The sequence below is a fragment of the Electrona antarctica genome, assembly GCF_951216825.1.
Source record: "Electrona antarctica genome assembly, chromosome: 7".
NCBI classification, from domain to species: domain Eukaryota; kingdom Metazoa; phylum Chordata; class Actinopteri; order Myctophiformes; family Myctophidae; genus Electrona; species Electrona antarctica.
Window position 1 is genome coordinate 38,389,835 of NC_136812.1, and position 17,071 is coordinate 38,406,905.

Genomic DNA, 17,071 nt, shown 5'->3' on the forward strand with positions numbered 1-17,071 from the left:
GACTAAATTGGTAACACACATAAAAATGTGTTCTGTGTAATAAAGAGCTGTAAAAGACAGGGAGAATAGATTACCGATTACTGAACAAACCCATAGTCTTGACTATAGCAATGATTGCCATTACAATATAGAGCTGTTTTAAACAAAACATATCACTTCAGTTTTTAAGGGGGGCTGACACACACACACACACACACACACACACACACACACACACACACACACACACACACACACACACACACACACACACACACACACACACACACACACACACACTGCAGGGGTTTATAATCTCATGCTATATTCGTGGTGCAGTGGTTTGGCAATGAATGTATCATTGAAGGAGAGAAGAAAACATCACATGATAAATGATGCATGTAGTGTGTGACTCGCTGGAGCTCAAAGAGCCTAGGGCTCCAACTTCCCGGCACACGGAATAGCAGATTGAAGGGTTTGCAAAAACCGGCAAAGCGAGTCTATTCACAATACTAGGCTATACATGCATATACTGTACAGTACTGCATAGTCAAGTGAAGGTGTGTTATGTTATGTAGGCCTATGTGTTCCATTTACTTCACGTATCTAAAGATTTAGAATAGATCTAGGGGGGAAAAACACAAACATAAATCTTACTCTATTACCGAATCTAATCTGGTTCAAGTGCAGAGTCACAGATGTGAGCTTTTATTGCCAGTCAGAGCAAAAGCGCACAGCAAAACGTCAAAGCCATCCACCAGGTTAGGACAGCAGAGCACCGACCCGGCCGGGGCGCGTCTGGTACGCTGTCCCGTACGGTACGGTACGGTACATGGCATGTCTGTATCTCCACGAGAACTTTGTTATAAAAAGGTACAAAAAAAGAAGAACAAATCACCACTCTTTAGGCCGGATCACAGGCCTACCCTTCTCGGTCAAGTGACCATTCCAGACCAATAAATTGTGTTTCTGTCTCAAACAGTTTAGGAGAGACGCGCGACGAGCGCCATAAATTACATAAGCGCAATTAAAGTGCCAACCTCTGACCCTGCCCGAACGCACAGCCCCGCTATCACCTGACTTTTGCATTGGCCGCAGCTCTCTCTCAGTGTGTGAATACACAACTGCAAAGCCATGTGTGTTTAACTTGAGAATAAAACATAACGTGACCACACCACAGACAGGACTGCAATCGGCGATTTAAGTCAGCGGACGCTTTCACACTTCGGAGGAGAAAAAAAAGACGCCATGGATTTGGAACAAAATGCACAGCACACTCTTAAAAATCACAACGCCAAATCACACGAAACAACTTGGTGGGCCGGCATACAGGTTAGTCAACGTGCTGCTGGAAATCGACCGCTCGGGACACGGGAGTTTACTTACTGAGGTGTAAATAGGGATCATTGCTGTCCATGCTGTGTCAGTTAGTTCAGTTGTTGCTTCGTTTTCCCGACAGTTTAGTGCCGCTCCTCCGTCACAGCAGCATCCCAGCGAATTCCACTCCCAAGCCCCGACTGAACTCTCCACTAGGCTCGGTGCTATCTGCATCCCATGGCCCCGAGGTACGGCCGCGCTGTGATTGGCTGGTTGCTTGGTTGGTTGTCAGGCAACCGCTGATATGATGATTGACACAACGTGTAGTAAATAATCATAGACGGCTGGCTAAACATACCTCCAGTTTGGTCATGAATATCACATCAAATATTTTGTAGCGAAAAACGTTGATCAAACGTGTGACGCATCTGTGGGCATAGTAATTACAATGTAATTCCTGTGCAATGTTATTACAATGACTCCTAATTATTAATAATTACAGTGTAATTGCAGTGTAATTACATTGCTTATATAAGCCAGAATAGACAGACAGCAAACAATAACTATGTCAATTAAACCACTATTTGAATAAGATGAATTGTAGTATAAATACTCAGATCTACGTGTGTGTCTTTAGCTTATAAGACACAGCATGAGCATGTAGATACAATACAGATCATCCATGACCATTTTCGTGTGGGTTGACTCCTGAATAACCTTCTGAGGTATCACAGCCAGGCTCGTACGGCCCAAGTAGGCTATAAATCAGTTATTAGTTTAGCTCCAAAAAATAATCTGTGGTTCCCCTGACAACGAACTAGCCAATCACAAAACGCCCGACCGCGACCCGTCCCTCCGGGCCCTGGAATCTGGACTCTCCAGGTCTACACAGTCAGGGGCCCAGTGAGGGGGACAACAGTTGTCCATATCAAGCTCCAACACGATCATGACGAAACTTCTCCCTCGCGGCGGTACAGTGTTGCAATCTTCTGGAGTAAAATGTTACTTTGACCAGAGAACAACGGGTTTATGGTGATTTCTGGAACTGGAAGAGTCTGAGTGTTGTAATTGCCAATAGTTTTTTTTTCTTTCCGTCTGTCTGTCCGTCTTGTGGAAAGTTGAGTTTTGTACAGAATTGTAATTGTGTAGATAAGGCAATCTTTGTTGAATCACAGATGGCTTGGAGACAGTTAATTATTATTGTAAAGGTTTAAAATCCATTAAAACAATAGCCTAATTGTAAATGTAATCATATCTTGGTTTGATAGGCCTAAAACAAACAAGATGTACTAGGCACATTTATATGCATTTGTGTAGCCTTAAGTTCGGTCAAATCCTGTAATATTGTCAATATATTGTGGAATCCACAATATATATCCACAATGTGGATACATAGTTTGTAGGCCTACTGCTGCCAATGTGTGGCATTCAGAGGTGTGCACTGTCACTGTGCAGTAAGTGCATCCCCCTCCCCTCCTCTCCGTCTCTCTCCCTCTCTCTCTCTTGATTTCTCCTTCTCTAGTCCAAATGTTGGTTATAGCAGGCCTACTACTTTTTTCGGACTGAACTGGGGTCTCTCCCTGTGTTTACCTAGTAGGCTTAGTGGAGCTGCCTGGGAGTGCGGGTGTCAGGACCCCCCGGAATCCCCCCAGATCTGTCTTCAGAGTGTGGGGTCATGTAAGGGTGAGCCTGCGGTACCTCAGAAGGTTATTCAGGAGTCAAGCCGCACTGAGGCATTCACAGTCTTGAACTGAGGAGCGGGCAGACGCTCCGTCAACGCCGGCCACTGACCACTCAGCGGGCCTTTCGTTGCCCCGTTAATGGGACACGCAACCCCGGCTCCCGTCCTTGTAACGGCGACCCATAAAAAGAGCACAGGAGGATGCTAACCAAGATGAATGGCCTTTTTTCTGGACTCATTCTACACTAATCAGGGCTTTTCATTTGTTAGCCCCCTTCCCTATAAGCCCCTCCACCGCCACCAACCCCATTAGGGCCGGATAACGTATAAATTCATTAAAGTCAAAGAGGGACATTAAAATGATCATTTGTCAGATCTCTCTTTGTGTGTCCACTAATGGCGGCATGGTTTAAGTCATGTACGTATAGGATGGTCCGATGGTGTAAGGCTGAGTTTATTTGGGAGAAAACGGCTCGTTGTCCATTCCATGCATTGGACATTTTATTAAGGTCCAAAACCTATTGTGGATCTAATGTGTAACATTTCTGGTTTTATCAAACAATGCACCAATTTCAGTGATTAGTATAATATGACCTAAGAATAATAATTCTGTCATTATTTTTTATTTATTTATTTATTTATGTTTTATTTTACAAAAACCAGGTTGTTGACCACCGTTTTATTTTGCTGCCCAACAGATCCATCCATCACCTCCAGATTCCATCAACCCCCCACGCGACTCCACACACACATACACACAAACACACAGTCAATGAAGCAGCCCTTTGCACTAATCCCTTTGTATTCACAGCACCATTCCCACCAAACAATGTCCTAAATCCTAATCCTAAACCAAACCTAACAAACCTGGGCCACCTGCTAGCACAAGTTGTGCAGCAAAAAAGGCCAATATGAATTTAAGTAACTGCCACGAAAAAGGTACTTCATATACATAACATCCATATACATGCAAGAAAAATAACGGCCGTTGCATGCAACATGAGCTTGTGCAGGTGCACGTGTGTGTGTGCATGCATATGGCACACATACACAAAGAGAAGTTGTGTCTCCTAACGTACACACAAAGATACACATTAATGCATACATTCACACAGAAGCCGAAAAATAACGCCCGTTGCATGCAACATGAGCTTGTGCACGTGTGTGTGTGTGTGTGTGTGTGTGTGTGTGTGTGTGTGTGCATGCATATGGCACACATACACAAAGAGAAGTTGTGTCTCCTAACGTACACACAAAGATACACATTAATGCATACATTCACACAGAAGCCCAACCCCCCCCCCCCCCCCCCCCCTCTCTTGGTCTTGTTCTGTCCTCCTCTGATGCTCTGTCTGTCTCTGTCCCTCACTCTCTCTCTCTCTCTGGCTCCAGATATGTGTGGTGTGGCGGTGCTGGCTGGGTTGTCATGGGAGACGCTTTCTCCATCTGCCTTTGCTCTCATTAGCCCACCTCCATCATCAGGCTTTATCAGAGGGACCCCCACCACCCCCACCCGCCTGGACCCTCTTCACTGTTCTGACAACCCCCGCCTCCAGCTCCATACATAAGCCTGAGATGATAAGTGACCTACCCCTTTGTGGAGGCTTGGATAAGACAATGCCACACAACAGTGGAGAACATCATCCATCTCATAGCTCATCAATCTGGGACACAAAAGATGAAATGTGGCTCCAGCTCCCATTCTGGAGCCCCTCTCATCCACTTCTCCTAAGGCTAATGCATATTATCGAAAAGAGTTGCTCGACAAATATTATGTTTTCAATCTTTTTTGGTTGAAAATGTTCATTTGAGTGAATTTCTTGAAAATACATCTTGTTTGTTGAGCCACACTTTGTTGAGGTATAAATTACAATTTTCACTATTTGTCTATTACTCAGATTTTTGAGGAGACACAAAAATCAGGAGAAAGTGCATATGCATGGGAGTAAAAACAAACAAAAACTTCAGACGTTTGTGCATGATAGTGATGATGCACATTTAGAATTAATTTAATAATCAAAGTTTGTTCTTAGTAGATTACAATAAGCAGTGAAATCTGTATGGAGACTATACAGTAGTTGTTATACTATACTTTTTACCACCTTACATTTTTATCCCACGATTTTGTAACCCATTTTTTCACCCAGTGTCAAATTATCTAATGTAATCCTGGGCGCTACACTTCCTCTGCCAACCTGGGGGGGCAGCGGACTGACCTCATGCCTCCTTCTATGCATGAGGAGTCCAAGCTGCTTCTTTCCACCTGACAGGGGAGAGTTTCCCCGGCCGGACGTAGTGCGTGGAAGGAACACGTTATTCCGACCAGTTCCGTTCCCCTCCATCAGGCGCCCCGGCTGGCCAGGGGGAGGTAGTTAAGAGACCAGGATTACTGCATGCTTTTGTGAGGGTACCTACCCTAGGGGACACGGGGAGAACATGCAAACTCCACACAGAAATGCCCTTTATAGTATACTTTAAATGATTAAATATGATGCTCCAATTATGTTTATCTGCCAAACTGAGAATTGTTTGACTGCCCAGCCACTGTCAAAGATTATTAGAATGTGTAGGCTACATATGGTGGTTTGCCATGTGCAATATGAATCAGATTGTTCTTTTGGTTTTGTTTCCACTCTCCCAATAATTGACTAAATTTGAAAATGTCTCACCCTTTGTCTTAAGGCCTATTCATACTCCAGTTTTAGGTGATAAGGTGACCACCGAAAACTACAACATGACGTCATGCCGTGGTGATAAGCTCACCCCAGCCAGCACTTGTCTCTGTTTTTACTAACCACAGTGGTCACTTTATCCCCTAAAACTAGAGTATGAATAGGCCTTTACTCCTGTATTATCATGACTTGAGTCTTTGCTTTTATTATTTGTATCTCTTTATTAAACTGTTGTTCCAATGAGACTAATTGCATTACAGACAGGCGACTGTTAAAAAATAAATGTCCCGAGTAAAAATCAAACAATAATGTGCACTATAAGAAAAATCATAGAAATGCAAGTGTTACCTCACCTATCATCAACTAGCTGCTAGCATGAATGGATTTTCAGTGAACCATAGGAAGCAATCTCAGGACACCATACATAGCAGGCGAGGTCATGACAACCTGCACGCAACGCCATGTGGCTCGATTGTTTGCGCTATGGACCATATTCACAAGCCACATAATTCCTTGAGATAAAGTACATTCCATGATGAATTAAATCATTTGATGATTGATTACACAGTTACACAGCAGGCAGAAACCTGGTGATAGTGGTGAGTGGTAATAGTTATAATGGGGGGGGGGGGGGGGGGGGGAAGAAAAAACAATCCCCTGGTATGTGTGCAAACCAGCCACTCAACCTGTCAGCCAATGGATGTCATTACAAACTACTAGAGTAATTATACAGTCATTGTGTTTTAAATGCTTGTAATGCCTACCTAATTGTTGAATCCCTATAATAACCTTGCAGTGGGCTGTGTGAACAGAAGCGGATCTAGAAGTAATTGGATTGGGAGGAGTTGCCCCAGGCTGTTTATCTCTCTTCATCTAGGCTTGCCTTTCATGTGCAGGTAAAGTTGTATGATACTGTATATACAGTCACTAACCGTTAGGTCACAACTCTGGGATACATTTGAGTGAATATTATTGATAATCAAGGTGATTCAGTGACCAATCAATGGACATATACTGGTTGGCATTTGCATTGCTTCTTGAGGGCCTTGACATCAGGGTCAGACAAGTACAAATGGCATGCAGTCATGATTGATTTATTAGTGGTTATCATTACCCCCTTTATCTTTTGACATTTTGGACATTATTGAGCAAAACAAGAGATGATCAAAGAGGCCACAATCAATCAACTATATATATATATATATAATTTACTTATATATAAGTCCATATTTTATATTTTGCATTTTCCAATAAAGATTGTATATTTTAATAATAAGTCTGTGGTCCGTCTGGTATGCATCTATAGCCTCTGGTTACAAAAAAAAGAAATGTACGAGTTCCTATGTCAACACAAATGCAACCAAAGCCCTCTAATCCATTTTCCACTGATGTTCTAAACCATTCTGCCCCCCTTGCAGGTTAATCTGATGTCTCTGTCTGGAGAAGGCTTCACACAATCAACATGATGAGTGGAATGACTATAGGTCCCAATCAGGCAGACTCTCCAGAATCCAGATCGCCATCACAACACAGGATGAGAGCTCCACACGTCATTGAAGTGATTTGGTCTTCGATGCAAAATCCTGTATATTCATCTAAAAAGTACCGTACCCACATGCACATAAAGATAGCATGGCCATCAGCTTATAAGAGCTAAACAAATACTTTACATTTTGGGGGCAAAAGCAATACTTTTATTCTGCACTGCTCTGTGGATGTATTATTTTATTTCATAAACATATTTTTTGTCAAAGTATTCATTGATTTCACAACACATTATACACATGGCAAAATAATCTTTAATGTATTCAGTTACAAAATAATCAATTTTGATGCTTTCTAATATTACATTATGTAACATCTTTTATAGTTTTGGCTCCTCCATTTATTCTCCCAGAACCTGAATAATTCTGAACAATGAACTGGTTGACTTCTGTGGGAGCAGATAGCAAGAGGGCAGGTAATGCCACAGCATTTTAAAATTGTTTTTTTATCGTTTTCTGTTTTTCTCCTAATGAAGTCAGAGAGAATACAAATGGAATCAATCCATTTGACACTTACGGGATCCATTTGGTTCCATTTCCATCTCTCTCAGTTAAATGAACACCCAGACATTTACTGTGCGGTTGACTTTGAGGTAAGGTAACATAGAGTGGCCAGTAGTTGCAGTCTTACATTGTCAGTGAAATAAATAAAAATACATGTCAAAATTATCAATACATCATAGCACATCTGCATGGTTAGCAATTAAGTAATTCCTTAAAAAAATCTTCTTATAGGCCTTTGATTGTTATAATTTTGCAGTGTGGTCAGACCATACAGATCATTATGCACTCTTCTAATCTGGGCCTTAGCAATGGATCATGAAATAGGATTGCTTACAAAATTCATAACTGTCCCTATCCGATCATCCCTGAGACAGACCATAAAGCCATTGGATCAATATGTCTTATTAGGCGTATAATGAACGTGGATTAGAGATTGCAGGCAGATGGTTGACCTCTGTTAGTGTTTGTCTTCCTATAAGGCATTAAGATTGGAATGAGTGGGTCACAATTGACCAGAACGAATCCAAAAGCGGAATAACAGGTCCACGTCCACCTCAGGTTAATATCGCTCCGATCTGAAATGTCCATTAAGAATTAAGCCTGTCGTACACCTGCTACTGAATTTTTAGCACACCAATGTGACTTTACCATGCCATTTAAGAATCAGAACCAGAGTCTAAGAATACATTCCTTGAAAGAGCAGGCTTCTTCTGTTACAGAGCTACCATACACTGCTCTGAGCCTCTGACAACTCATCCTGTCTAGCTAGCTGTCTAGCTAGCACATCTATTACATAGGACACTGCATTATGGAATGCCAGCAACTTGACCTACAAGGCGTGTAATCTTTCATGGCAGTATATTTACAGATGTACACACTGTACAGAACTTTATATAGCAAAGGTTCTTTTAATAATCGCGAAGATGTTGCTTGAATGCATTTGTCTGAATTATTCTGAAGGAATGATTTTGATTTGAATAGAGAAATTTATATGACTGAAGACCCATTTTGTTTGTCTTTTTGTCAACACCAGGCCGAAGGTATGGGGAGAGAGTATGTTTTGCACTCCGTCCGTGTGTGTGTGTGTGTGTGTGTGTGTGTGTGTGTGTGTGTGTGTGTGTGTGTGTGTGTCGGTTAATGGTGCCGGAGATTAGCTGTGGACGGACGGACGGACGCACACGCACACGGACGGAGTGCAAAACATACTCTCTCCCCATGCATGCATTCAACAATCATGACCGAAGGCTTGATTTCATGACTTTGAAAGCCTATGTGACAAATTATATGCAACAAATTATATCAAGCTTAGCCCAGGTATTATTTATTTCTAAATGTTTCACCCAGTGTCAATTATCTAATATAATCCTGGGTTCTACACTCTCTCTGCCAACCTAGGGAGAGCAACGGACTGACCTCATGCTCCCTTCAATGCATGAGGAGTCCAAGCTGCTTCTTTTCACCTGACAGGGGGGAGTTTCCCCAGTTGGACGTAGCGCATGGAAGGAACACGTTATTCCAACCAGTTCGTTTCCCCTCCATCAGGCTCCCCAGGTGGCCAAGGGGAGGCAGTTTAGAGACCAGGATTACAGCATGTTTTTTGTGAGGGTACCTACTCTAGGAGACACTGGGAGAACATGCAAACTCCACACAGAAAGACCCTTTCATCAACCCCCACCTCGGGTATGGGCACTGATGATGGGCACTGATTCCCGTCCCCAGCGGGAATCGAACCCAGGACCTTCTAGCTGTGAGGCGACAGAGTGGTTCAGAGTCAAAAGATGTATTTTTTTAGAACCACTGATCAATTACTATCCCACAGTTACCATTATTCCATTCTCTTACTTTATCCAACCTTCCATTAAACTCAGGTTACAGACACATGGGAAAGTTTTCCTAATGATGATAACAATCAGGCAAGCTGGTACACTTACCCAGTAGCTGACAACATTGACGCACTTCCACAGAACATTGCACAAAAGTTTAGTGCACTGTTCTCTGGAAGAAAATACAAAATCTTTGTATACTTTGCTACATTACTAAATGCATGGTCAGGGACCACAAGAGATACCTTCACGGACCACCAGTGGTCTCCGGACCACCTGTTGAAAACCCCTGGCCTTTGGTCTTGTTTGGTCTTTATCTTGTTGTCATGCATTGCCCCAAGACGTGAGAGGCACTGGGGGCAATTCTATTCATCTACAGTCTACAGTAAGTGGCATTGTTTGCCACAACTGACTGAACATACGTTCAACGTCACCATACATATTGTAGGTTACAGGACCTCTGACTACACCATACTTTCTCAACATGGGGTCTGGGGACCCTCAGGCCCCAAGAGTCCTTGATGGGGAACCTCCAGGGGCAGGGGGTCTCCAACTGATTGACAGAAGGAATCAAATGGCCTCTCTTAAAGGTCTGTAACTCTGAGAGAGTTCACAATGAATGGCACCAAATGGACCCATGCGCTAACACGTGGGGATTTTACACTGCAGATTGGGGGTCCCAGAGATTAAAATAAATAGGCTATTATTAAATGGGGGGGGGGGGGGGGGGTCCCTGACCTAATGCACATGAAACTGACCGGGGGTCCTTTTAAATGGACAGTGTTGAGAATCACTGTAGTTCAAAGTGGGGTTTGGGGACTCCCAGAGTCCCAGGGGTCCTTGAGTTCAGGGGGATTCCCAGCAAAAGTAGTATATATTATAATATATAGCACCACTCCATTTTGCGCTGTGATCTGCCATTTTTTATAAATAACGATAATGTTTGGAACATATTTAATAATTTTGAAAAATAAAATATTAACTTCTGGAGGTCCCTGGTACAAAACATTTTCAGCCAAATATATATCAATTTGGGGCTTCCTCGGCATGAAAAAGGTTACGATTGAGAATCATTGTCTGTCCTACACACTGTGGAGCATTGGAGACGTATTGCTTCCACCGTGTGGCGTATAGTTGTAATTGTAATGTGGTTGCATCCATGGTTGCATCCATGGTTGCATCACGGTCGTATATCCCTTGACGGCACCCGTAGATTTAAGGTTAAACTTACGTGTAACTCCAACGCAGATGATCATCATCAGGAAGTAGTATAATCGAGTTCCCCGAAAACAAAACAGCAGCAACATGGATAGATGCTAATATAGAACTGCGAACAAGTTATATTTATCAAAAATATTTTAATATATCCGTTACTAATGTATTCGAGGGAGAATGTCGTCCGATTTAACAGTAGACATCGAAAATCATCAGAATTTTATGATGAATAATAATAACAACGACAGACTTGGCTTCATGGCCATCGACCAGGATGGAGAGTGGGGTGAGTGTCACATGAATAATCGGAATATATTATTTGGAATTTTAACCCAATATGTATAATACATCATATCATGCGGTTACGCCGAATAATTCACATGTACACACGTACAATGCTCATTGTGCTGCAAGTGTTGTGAGCTTGTAATATCGGCGCGCGACACCGTTGACGGTGCATTGCATTTGGTTGTCACTTGTCAACATTAATAGTAGAGATGATGCAACCACTTCGACTCTGAATTCAATTATTGTGGTCTCTCTGACTGTACTGCTTCTTTGAGTATTATGCATCTATACTTACAGTTCGTGTCGCCAGTGGGTGCTCCTGCTTCGTGCATGTGTTGGAGTGAAAACAGCAACACCTGTTATATAATTGCCCCACGAATATTTAATTGCCCCCCCCCCCACGCCCATTTAAAACCCATGAAGGCTGATTCTACATTAAAACCTATATTGTATAATATCAGTGTGGTGCTCAATCCTTCATGTTAACGACCCTCAAAATGTGTTGTTCCAGGGAGGGACCCCCAGAATAAAAGATTTGAGTTAATTAAAAGGTTTGCTTTAAAAAAAAAGAAATAATTATATATTCATAGATTTGCAAAAAAACAAAAGATCTACAAGCTCATAGCTCGTCACATTAGCTTGTAAAAAAATGGTTAAAGTGGTTCAAATCTAAAATGACACCCGGTTTTAATGGGTTAAAATGAAGGTTTGCATATAGTTGACATTCATGCACAGTGATCAGGGCTGGGGGCCAAAACACCATGTGAAAACAGGTTATAGTCTAGTAGCCAGCCCATAGAGCCCCATTGTGAACCCGGACATGTTGAGTACACCAACGTTTTATGTTATAAATGTTTAGTATGGGTCATTAGTTTTGCAAAAAATCACTCATTGGGCTAAAAACGGCCATTTTTAGCCCAATGAGTGTTTTTTTTGCAAAACTAATGCTTGGAATGGATTCAGCATCATGAAAACCCCCTAGTTTGACACGTCACATGCTACATAAACCATGATGAAATTTTGAATATTTTGCCTTCTATAGGTTGTTAATGGTATGGTCACAGATTATGCCGATTACGAAAATTGCTCAACATATGCAAGTTAGCATCCGGCAGTTTCTACATGCTGGGGACCCATACTAAACATTTATAACATAAAACGTTGGTGTACTCAACATGTCCGGGTTCACAATGGGGCTCTATGGGCTGGCTACTAGAATATTATGTGAAACGTATGAGGAAAACAATTGAATTAAATTCATTTAAAAAAAAAATACTTTTAAGTAAATTGTCTTTATTCTAAATGTGCTCAATTTGATAAAATGAGCAATGAGATGTGTAGAGGAAACCACTCAATTGAGAAGCTTTGAATTGTTTGTGAAAACAAAAGTGGTGGGATTTAACATGATCTCTCCATGCTTGTCTTTGCATAGACATCAGCCTGTTTGATGAGCTGGACAATCTGCCTGATGCAGATGAACTCATTCAAGCCCTGGAGCATGCTGGCTATGTAAGTAACCCAGTGGTTCTCAACCCTTTCACCCCCCCCCCCCCAGTTCCACAGATAAATATTGTGAAAATAGCAGATCTACAAGCTCGAGGCATTGTGAGCTTTCTTTCTTATTATTTGACAATTTGGCCAATGTTTGACCAGTTTTTATAGCATAGTTTGTTGATTGCTTTTGGTGCACTTTTATTTTTGATGCACTCTTATTTATTTTCTTTCTTTTGGGGACACCCCTAAAACCACGTGGGGACCCCGACCCACAGGTTGAGATTGAGAACCACTGAATACTGTAACTGCTGGGAACTGAACAGTGATTCTGAGTCAGAGTACTCTCTTGGATGAGAAAAACTGTACCACTCTTGTTTAAAAGATCACACCGTGCAACTATTCTTTTATTGTGATAGTTACTGTACTCAGTGTACTGTACTCTGTACTGTACTGTACAGTTTTATTGTTAGTTATACTGTTATTGTTGTAGTTATTGTGTTCAGTGTGAAAGGCCCTGTAGGCTGTCGCCCAGCGGACGGTACTGTTCATAGTACCCAAACAGACATACCGGTACATAGGGATATAGACACAGGGACCCGCGCGGACTGTCATTGGAGTGGTGTGCACCGCTTAAAAAAAAAAGAAAGTGATATGATAATGTGTACATTGTCAATAAATAAATATTAATTACAACTTATTTACAACTCTTTAAATCAGGGGTTTTCAACTGGTGGTCTGTGGAGTGTGGACCACTGGTGGTCCGTGTGGTCCTGGTACCTGACCATGCATTTAGTTTTAGTAATGTAGAAAAGTGAAGATTCATCTTACTTACTTCTCATTTCCCCATATCTAAAAATAACATTTTGGTTTTGGTTAGTTAAAGCTGCACTATGTTAATGTTTTTAGGAATACAATATGCCTTCTTTCTGTATATCAGCAAAATGTAATTTTTTATGTTGGACATCGAGGGAAATTAAGATTCTCAGATAAAAAGAAAAAAAGAAACACTGCTTATCAACTAAACAGTTAATCGACCGATAAGGTTATCAAAACTTATCAATTAATGAATTAATCGATAATTCCCATCCCTAATTTGAATTGTGGATTGGTGGGGTTTATTAATGCTTATGAGTGTGGGTGGGTGGCTGCACTTTGTATATCTGTTTGTAGTATAATGATTACACAATTATGATGTATTTAATGTGAATCATATTGAGTTTTCTGGCAGCCTGGTATGAAATGCACTATACAGATAAAATGGTCTTGACTAGACTTGAATCTGATGGAGTTCCATATGTCTCCCAGGCCTCCGAGGTTCCTGACCTGGACTTCGACATGGACCTGGCTCCCTGGAACGGAGCAGCCACAGGCAGCACCTGTACAGGTAATGTACAGTAGCAATAGTCAACATCTGTGTTAAAGTCCCAATCTGGAATTGTGCCGAATAAAAATAAAGTTTATTTACATACATTTTAAAAGAGATGTTGCGAGTTATATGGTAAATATACTCTTTTGAAATTTCATCAAAGTCTTGTGTGTAATATATGTAATATAGCATAACAAAAAAAATGCATACAAAACGAATTTGCCTGTTGAATGTTAGTCCTTCTATTGACCTGAGTCAGTCATCTATAGAATAAAAAACATGCATCACCTACTGTTAATTTTTTATTTTTGGTGGTGGTATATTTAATGGTATTGGTATTTAAAACATAGCAGATTGTATTCCATTTTTATTATGATGCAGCCTCTTATACCGGTATACCGTACGTGTTCTTTGATGTGTACTGTTTCTTTTAATACTGTAGATCAGAGGTTTTGAACTGGTGGTCCATGGACCACTGGTGATCCGTGAAGGATGTGGTGTTGTGGTCCCTGACCTGACTATGCATTCAGTAATGTAGGAAAGTGAAGACTAGTTGAGAAACATCACTCTAAATTACCTGGTGACCTATGATGATGTGTCAATGTTGCTGGGAAGTCGGAGGTGAAGAAACTCCACAGAATCTCAAGAAGGGATTAAGGGAAAGTGTACCTGATTGACTGGTTGAGTCATCATTAGGAAATGTGCTGGTATAAGTACTTGTGTCAAATTAAATCAAAGCCCTTAAAGGGGAAAACCACCCTTTTTCAACATTTTACTATGTCATTAATATACCTTAGAGCTGTAAGAAAAAAAAGGTCCCCCTATTCTGTGTTTCCTAGAACTGTAATTATGAAAAAAATCATTAACATGGTGAAACACATGTTGATGACATCATCAAGATGTGTTTCACCATGTTAATGATTTTTTTCAGACCTCTAGTTCTAGTAAACACAGACTGGGGGAACTTTTTTATTATTTCCACACAACAGCTCTAAGGTATATTAATGACATAGTAAAATGTTGAAAATGAGTGGAATGCCCCTTTAATTCATTATAGCCTTTTCCCCAACACCATGCCCATATCCCTAGCCAACACAACAGTGGTCCCCACTCCCCAGGTTGATTCTTAGTCAGGTTGGTGGTCCCTGCTGTAGATGAAACTATGCTGTTCTGAATGTCAGTGTTTTATTGCACGTTTATTATTCAGGAATGACCTAAATATAAATTAACTATGCATATTGTCAAGTTAGGTCTGTCATGGATGCAACATATCAAGTTACAGTACATGAAGACAACAATAGGAGTCTTGCTTCAAATGTTGTTACAGCTATGCAGTGCACCCTGAAGTGGGAGCTCTGTGTGATGGTGTGTTATTAAAGTAGACCCTGTAACTGGAGAGATCATTGGCCACAATCGGCTAGTGATAAAGTTGTAGAGATATGTCTTCTGTGAATTAGGAGAAAGAAATGCATAGTACCGTCTTTATTTGTGTTGCAGCAGCATATTTAACCGAAAAGGTGTCGTGTGGTAACCTATAATCATTGTTAAATGATAATCTGCTGTCAACTGTCATACTACAAAAATTGGCCAATTGTTATACTGGAGTCAGAGTTGAATTATAGTCCAGCAGCCGACAGGCTTCTTTTGTTTAAAGTGGGAAATTTGGTATATGGTCTTTTTTTATTGGCCTAAAATATTGTCTATATACATGTATACATTCATGAATCCACTTGCTGACCGGCTGTCGACATTGGGCAATTTTGTTAATAGGGGTTTATATGTGACTATACCATTAACATCCTATATAAGGCAAGATTTTCATTATGCTTTATGTAGCATGTGATATGTCAAACTAGGGGGTTTTCATGATTATGAATCCATTTCAAGCATTAGTTTTGCACAGAAAACACTCATTGGGCTAAAAACAGCCATAGCCACTTGCCCAAATGTGCCCAAATTCTCCAAAATGTGCTGACCTCATCACATTTGTGATGATTGCAATGGCCGTTTTTAGCCCAAGGAGTGTTGCAAAACTAATGCTTGGAATGGATTAAGAATCATGAAAACGCCCTAGTTTGACATGTCACATGCTACTTAAAGCATAATGAAATTTGGATTTTTTTTTTGACATTTTTGCCTTATATAGGATGTCAATGGTAATTATGGTATGGTCACATATAAAATAAATTGCTCAATACCGAGTCAGCAAGTGGATTCATGAATGTATGTATATAGACAATATTTTAGGCCAATAAAAAAACCTATATACCATATTTCCCACCCCACAACCCCGTCTGCCGGACTATTAAGGATTTTCCCGTGTACACTCCACTGACTACATTAGCCGAGCTCGGTAAGCCCGTGTGACATGTCTTGTGTCTGTACCACTGTCCTTGTGCGTCCAGATGGCGAGGCGAGTGTGGACTCTCTTTCACCTGCCCACACTCTGAGCTCTGTCCCTTCTCCTGCCTCTGTGGAAGCCTTGTCCCCATACTCCTTATCAGTAAGTCTGCCCCTGCTCTCCGTCTGTACTGTGTCTGTGTTTAACATGCTCATTCTCCATGCAAATATGTCCTGTCATTGGAGAGAGTTTGCATTCGTTTTTCGATGAGAGCATTTACGTCGTTGCCCATCTTGGCACAGTGTGAAAACGGGATTTGTCACAGATGGTGCTCAAAACATTCATATCGCTTTCGCTGGCAGATGCTGCTCTTTTTCTTTTGGACACAGACCCACAGTCCCACACACACATGCACGCTCCCACGTGTGTACACACACACACACACACACACACACACACACACACACACACACACACACACACACACACACACCAGAGACGCTTCATTAATGACTGCCTTAAACACCTTGTCAAACTAATTATTCACTGTCTGCCTGATATATGCCCCGCCCCCTCATTTAAAAAAGGTGCTGACAACTTTGGACACATTTGCATAATTTAGTAGGCAGATGTTTTCACAGCATGTCAAAACAAGGGCAAAGTTTATATCCTCCTCTCGACCCCAACACTGATGTCTGTCTGCTGACTGAATCCAAGGACATTTTCTTCTACTGCCAGTATCTTATTGCCAAGGACATTTGTATTTTAACATATTAATGGTATTATTTTCCTTGGTGTGCACTGCAAATACACCTTAATGTAACGTAAATGTGGATCTTCAGCTGTT

At 41.3% G+C, this 17,071-nt stretch overlaps 2 protein-coding genes and 1 long non-coding RNA gene across 6 annotated transcripts in view; 2 read left to right on the plus strand and 1 right to left on the minus strand.

Annotated features, from left to right (window-relative positions):
- The window catches only part of rxrgb (retinoid X receptor, gamma b), a 60,618-nt gene extending 49,260 nt beyond the window's left edge, over window positions 1–11,358 (minus strand). Inside the window, exon 1 of one of the 2 annotated variants that reach the window (XM_079505237.1) lies at window positions 11,319–11,358. In XM_079505237.1, the coding sequence (XP_079361363.1) occupies window positions 11,319–11,355 (37 nt within the window). In that variant the 5' untranslated portion in view covers window positions 11,356–11,358. Of the gene's footprint in view, window positions 1–1,365; window positions 1,522–11,318 lie in introns of those variants that run through there. The other variant, XM_079505238.1, reaches the window with a different exon arrangement.
- LOC306926033 lies at window positions 1,081–7,149 on the plus strand. The gene is made up of 3 exons (XR_013790358.1): window positions 1,081–1,311; window positions 6,446–6,545; window positions 7,068–7,149. It is a non-coding gene; the product is annotated as an uncharacterized lncRNA (long non-coding RNA).
- atf6 (activating transcription factor 6) overlaps window positions 10,779–17,071 on the plus strand; it is a 48,941-nt gene continuing 42,648 nt past the window's right edge. For all 3 annotated transcript variants that reach the window (XR_013790357.1, XM_079505234.1, XM_079505235.1), the window contains exons 1-4: window positions 10,779–11,021; window positions 12,456–12,532; window positions 13,823–13,901; window positions 16,289–16,386. Coding sequence is in view for 2 of the 3 variants with exons in the window: in XM_079505234.1 (XP_079361360.1) it covers window positions 10,913–11,021; window positions 12,456–12,532; window positions 13,823–13,901; window positions 16,289–16,386 (363 nt within the window). In the remaining variant the exon portion in view is untranslated. The remainder of the gene's footprint in view (window positions 11,022–12,455; window positions 12,533–13,822; window positions 13,902–16,288; window positions 16,387–17,071) is intronic.